The sequence below is a fragment of the Chaetura pelagica genome, unplaced genomic scaffold (assembly GCF_000747805.2).
Source record: "Chaetura pelagica isolate M959 unplaced genomic scaffold, ChaPel_1.0 scaffold725, whole genome shotgun sequence".
In the NCBI taxonomy this organism is placed as follows: domain Eukaryota; kingdom Metazoa; phylum Chordata; class Aves; order Apodiformes; family Apodidae; genus Chaetura; species Chaetura pelagica.
The window spans coordinates 180,832-186,787 of NW_009953490.1; the positions used below are offsets into that span (position 1 = coordinate 180,832).

The window sequence follows — 5,956 nt, forward strand, 5'->3', positions numbered from 1 at the left end:
ACAGCTTCAGACAGACAACACAGGACCAGGCTGGCTCTGGCCCTCCCTCCTCCTGTCCACCATCAGGTACCTGGCTAGAACTTACGTAGCTTCTGAACTCCAATACAAGCACTTCTAAAAGTCTGAATTGGGGTCTCTCCTCTAGTTGGTAGCAGATATTGCAAGAGAAGACAATTCATCCAAACTAACACAATTCTTTTGGTTCCTGGATGTCTTGCACTAGTTCCCCCCAACACACAGGTGTCAGTGTTGGAAGCACCTGGTGAATGTACAAGGTCTTTTCTCCCTGCCTGAGATTTTCTTGGCACCCCACTGCCCCAGCCACTCTCCATGTTTTGCAGTAACAGCTGAGTAGAGCACAGAAATCGAGTGCAAGGGAATATTTTCTTTTTATGGAAAAAACAAACAAACAAACAAACAAAAGTACAACAACATATGCTATACTGAAAGAATACTCTGATTTCACACCTGCCTTTCCAGTTTGAGCCCTCTTATCACCATGCCCTGTGCTGCCTCATGCATGCCTCCTCCAGCCTCACCTTCTTCTGCAGAAGCCCTGATGTGACCCCAGCAGCCTCCTAGCCACGTGCTACCCACGATTCCCTAACAGAGGGAGCCCACCTGCCACAATGGGTCAGTGAGGACATTTCTGAGTGCTGCCACTGATCCAGTCCCATACTGGCATTCTATTGCACAGAGGTTTGGCAACTGTATTTAACATTTGTCAAGAGGCAAAAGCTACAATGAGAAGAGGGACTGTGGTTTGTCTCCTCTCCCATGCAGTTTGTTCCTGTGGAGTTAACACTGGTTTTGTCAAGTCTGTTGCTCTCTCTCTTCAGCACTGTCCAGGTTAAGACTTTTGAGCCAGCAAGGTTGTTAATTTAATCTTCCCATCCATGGAGGCAGTGAGGCAGGTCCCGCAGTCCATGGCCGTGCTCCAATCCACTGTTACAACGGGAGCTCGGTGTCCTCCCAGGGAAAGGCAGCTCTCCAAAACCTTTTCCTCACCATTTAACTAAAAGGAGGAAAGCACACAATTTTAAGCAGGCAAGTCTCTGCAGTAGGGGCAGTGCATCCACAGAAGGAGCCAAAGCTAGACTGCATATCCCTATCAGCAGAAAAACAGAGAGATGTTGATATACAGGTAGCACACATGAGGAAGGAAATTTCCAGTCTCACAACAGAAGCACATGTTCTCAAGCAGATCAGCTACTGACATCAGCAGTAATTGAACAAGGCAGGTTAAGAGCACTCACTGATGAGGAACACATTAAGCCTAAGCTATAGCTCATGGTGCTCTGAATGCCCTAGATGCAAAGTAAAAATTCCATCTTATCTGCCTTGCAATGGCCTATACTGATGGGTATTTACTCAAGAAAAGGCAGGCAAGGGGCACATGATCAGTAACCACTTCTTACTGCAGCACAGAAATTTGGGTACTTGGAACCATTTAGCCTTACTCTTCACTTAATTTTAGTACACAGGCTAAGACTAACATACTATCAGCAAATAACACACAGCAAATTGAAGATGAGCATCAGTCAACAATCCCACATTTTCCATTGAACTGGCATGCATCAATATATTAAATAAAATAAAATAAAACTTTCCCCTAGGCATTCTCATATTAAGGAAAACTGCTGCAGCTAAGGTTTAAGAATAAGGAGCACACATACTCTAGCAACATACAAAGGGCCAAATGGTCACAGAGGGTTCAAACACTTGCTGAACATCACACACTGCTAAAATGCTCACTCTGCGAAATGGAGCTGCAACTTTCACAGAGCAGGGATGGGTAGGTGCTGCTTGAGAACTTCCAGCGGCCGCTGTTACAGTCTTGTAACAAGAGCTTGTATGGATGTGTAAGAGCACCCCCCATCGCTTCTCAGACTTACCTTAAAAATTACTCCCCCAGTAGAAGAACACGTCAACATATAGTTGCCCTCAGAGTCAAAAGCAAAAAGCCTTCCTCGTGGGAACTGGACTTGCTTGTAGCCACTGTACCCAGACAGAACAAAAGGACCCGTAGCTTCACTGGGAAGATGATATTCCGACACCTTCAAACCACTTTTGTGAATATTCCACTGAATAAACTAGAATGACAAAAGGAGATTACAAAGCCCACAGTTAAACTGACGGGGATGAAAGTAGAGGAGCTATTCACCATTTTTAAGCGGAGTGGCTACCCCTCACAAACAGATATAGCTGTCAAAATGCCATCTTCTAAGTGGCTATATTTATAAAACACAGACTGCAAAGGCTGTTAAGAGTGCCTACTATCCAGGCAAACATATGCCCTACGGGGTAGGTTTAGATTGGACATTAGGAAAAATTTCTTCACAGAGAGAGTGGTTAGACACTGGAATAGGCTGCCCAGGGAGGTGGTTGAGTCACCATCCCTGGATGTGGTGTTGGTGGATATGGTCTAGGGGAGAACACCGTAGAGTACAGATGGTGATTGGACTCAGTGATCCTAAGGGTCTTTTCCAACCTGAATACTTCTATGATTCTACCTTCCACAAGCACTGCTGCATGTGTCCTTCCACATCACATACAGGATCCTAATGGGAATTCACTTAGCTCTCATCAGCCAAGGACGTACACCTTCAGGCAGTCTCCCTCTCTGAGCCACACTTCTACTGCTGAAGACTGGAACTGCAGAAATTGAAGCCTTCATTGTCAGCAACAGAGAGCTGCTGACAGGACAATTTATGTGAAGTTATCAAGGATCTGCTCCCTGGTGACTCTCAGATCTCAAGTGTGATCATCTCAGGGCCACAGAAAGGCCATCTTAACATGGATTCCCAACAAGTGGATGTCACCAACAGTAGGATTTGCAGACGAGGTCCAAGACAGCTCCAGCTGTTAATACAGTTTTCAGCCACTCTCTCTGCAGAGACTGCATTCAGCAGGGAGGTGCTGCACACCTAAAATTACAGTTAGCAGCCCACAGATCTTCCAGATTCTGATGGCATTTTACTGCTGTCCCCCGCATATAGAGAAGACTCCAGAAGGGATCACGCTGTCTGCTGACCAGTAAAAGGTCACCCAGAGCTTACCTTGCCATCCTCGCCTATGCTGTAGACTGTGTTCTCATCATAGCTGAACTCAACAGAGTAGACTTCCCCATCATGTGCCTTCCAGCTCATGGCACACTCATGCTGCTGCATATCTGAGGGGAGAACCAATACTGAACACTCCTCATACTCATTAAGAGCTGAGATTAAGAAAGAGAAGCCCTTTACATTCATAAGGTCTCTGTTCCAGCCCCCCAAACCAGTCTGGGGGAACCCAATCCCAACACCCTGTTGTGCTTATTCTCCAGCACGTGGCTTTTACACTAACCACAAAAATCATGGTCTCTAACTAAGCAACTCTTCCTCCAGCTTTGCAGGGCTGCTCACATGCTCACTGACAACTACAGGCATTCTGCACCCAAGTCCCACTGCCACCTTTCTTCTTCTCCTCCCCTTGCTATCCTGTCCACCCTCACAATTGCTTCCAGCTCTGTCCTCCCACAGACCTGGGTCTGCAACCTCCAGTTTAGCACCTGGACAAGAATCACATCCCTCATTCAAAGAGGGAGGCCCAAATCGCCTTCATCACAAAGACAGGCTGAAGAGGACAAAACCCAAGAAACAGAAATTGCTCAGGGAAGAAGGGCTGACGTGAAGCCCTTGCCTACAAGTGGAAGGTCACACATTAAATCCTTTCCTCAAGACTGTGCCTCTGGCAGTGGCACAGCCATGCAAGTTATCTCTCTTCCTCAGCAAAACAACAAATCCAGCAGCACTACTAGGGTCTCCAGCCAGTGTCTCCCAGATAAAAGTTTATGTCAATTCACTCCTGAGAGCCTCCACCTTGGTGTTCAGGCACGTCCCACAGCTGCCTCCCTAGTGGCAGAAGAAAGGTGCTAGGGACAGAGGGGTCACCTCACTGCCCAATATCAACGTACCAAAGAGACGGACAATCCCATCTGCAGCCCCAGTGACCAGCAGGTTACCATTGTGGTTGAAGGCTGTGCAGTTAATAGCAATGGGTTCAGGCTCCAGGGAGAACTGCAGCTGGAAGGGAAATTCTGCATTAAAGCCAATAGTGATGAGGAGCTGATCTCCAGGGGAGGGAATAAAGATAGTACCTAGTAGCAAGAACTCCTCCAGCTTAAAGCCCAACACCTCTCATGACTACAAACTTCAAGGTTGGCAGCTGCATTTTACCGTGACACTAAACCTAAAATTCACCTCAGCCAAGCCACTGCTTTCCTGGCCATGGTCTCAAGGTTGCAAAATCAGCTTCTGGCAGGCATTAGCTTAAGTAAGCTGCTTTCTCCTACATATCAGGGACAGCATTTCTCAAGGGCAAAGGCAAGGGATGGGATGAGGATTCCCTCCCAGAACCTGACCCATCCAAATCAAAACAATGGAGAGGATAACATGAGATGAAACCTTGTTAAAGAAGCACTTCATTTAAAAACAGAGAGGGCAGAGGAAACAGCAGCAAAGAAAACCCTTCCATATATGTCAAATGGAGAAAGCCTGAGAAAAGCATAATTCAATCCACTTGGGATATTTCCAGTCACAAACTGTGCAGACAAGACAGAAGCAAAGATATGGAGTACTTTGAAGAATCCCTCAGAAAAATCAATGAAACCGAAAAACCCCACACTAACCCAGCAGCTTAGACTGTTCATTTTTACCCTGCACATGACTGAGGGGAAAGAAGAAGGGGGGAAAAGGGTATTGAAAAGAAAGTCAACATAATTTACAAAGAAGGCTCCTAAACATTGAAACAGAAGACACTCACTCTCAGCAAGCAGACTGAGAAAGAAACCCAGCAAGTACCTGCTGCTTCATCGTTTTAGTGTCCCACAGCAGCAGCTTCCCAGGAACTTGGTTCATGCTTTTGCCCCCAGAGCTGACTGCTGAAAAGTCCATGTGGGAGATGGGACTCTGGGCTGCCGCAGAACAGACAAAGGAAGCTCCACTTGGGCTGCAGGCAAGCGAGAGGATCCTGAAACACAGCAAACAGCCTTGAATTGCCTCCCTCCAGCAGCTGCCTCAAGCACAACACTCAGCTACAAACTCTCCCATTAAGAGCCTGCAAGACAAGGTGCATAGTAAAGGAGGGCAGGATTCATGTGCTTAAATATATTCCAAGTGTTTCCCATTTAACTGAACAATTTGATGCTGCTCAGACATGAACTGTCCTCTGGATGAGGCCTAAGTAGTTCTGCAGTTGCAGGAAAGCAGCAGGAACATTGAGACTTCACTCACCTTTTCAGTCAAAACCAACAGCATTTACATTGATACATAAAAATCAGTAATCCAGAGTTACCTGGGCATGTCTTCATCAATGCTGATTTCACAGAGATTCTTCTTCGCTTCTGTGTCATAAAGACGAACTGTCCCGACCCCGCTGCCAAGCAGTAGCTTGAAACCAGCAAAGAGATGGAAGGAGTGTGAGCAAGTACAATGATGCTGTCCAACTACCACCAACACCACAGAATAAATTTTTTTCTACTTGTGCCCTAATGGAGTGAGGTTTAATCTAAATGCACATCTTGTCTTTCTGTGCACATCACACAGAGTAGGACTACACCAAAGCTGCAGAAGTCAGAGCAAAAGCACTGCTTTCTAGTGAGAAAAAGATCTGATAGACACCAAAGTGGAGTAAAAGCCACTTTCTAGAGTGTGGCTCAACATTATAGGATGCAAAACATATGCGGAGTCTTAATATCTAGGAGAGGAAGGAAAGAGTAACACAGAATTAACAAAGAGAAAACCAAGTAGAATCCACCTCCTTTCATCCAGGGGAGAATTAAAACCACCAGAAGGGCTCACATATGCTTTATCAGTGGTGCTGCAATTTAAATCAGAAGCAAAACCACAGAGGGATGCATTATCAAAGAAAATTAAGCAAACCAGATCCTTCTCTCTTCAGACCCTGATTTCCTGCT

At 46.0% G+C, this 5,956-nt stretch overlaps 1 protein-coding gene across 1 annotated transcript in view; it reads right to left on the reverse strand.

Moving 5' to 3' along the window:
- Nucleotides 1-370: 370 nt before the first annotated feature.
- Nucleotides 371-5,956, reverse strand: part of WDR91 (WD repeat domain 91) — an 18,493-nt gene continuing 12,907 nt past the window's right edge. The window contains 6 exon segments of the mRNA XM_009999036.1: nucleotides 371-1,015; nucleotides 1,896-2,093; nucleotides 3,060-3,172; nucleotides 3,956-4,064; nucleotides 4,842-5,010; nucleotides 5,335-5,429. Coding sequence (XP_009997338.1) covers nucleotides 851-1,015; nucleotides 1,896-2,093; nucleotides 3,060-3,172; nucleotides 3,956-4,064; nucleotides 4,842-5,010; nucleotides 5,335-5,429 — 849 coding nt within the window. The 3' untranslated portion in view covers nucleotides 371-850.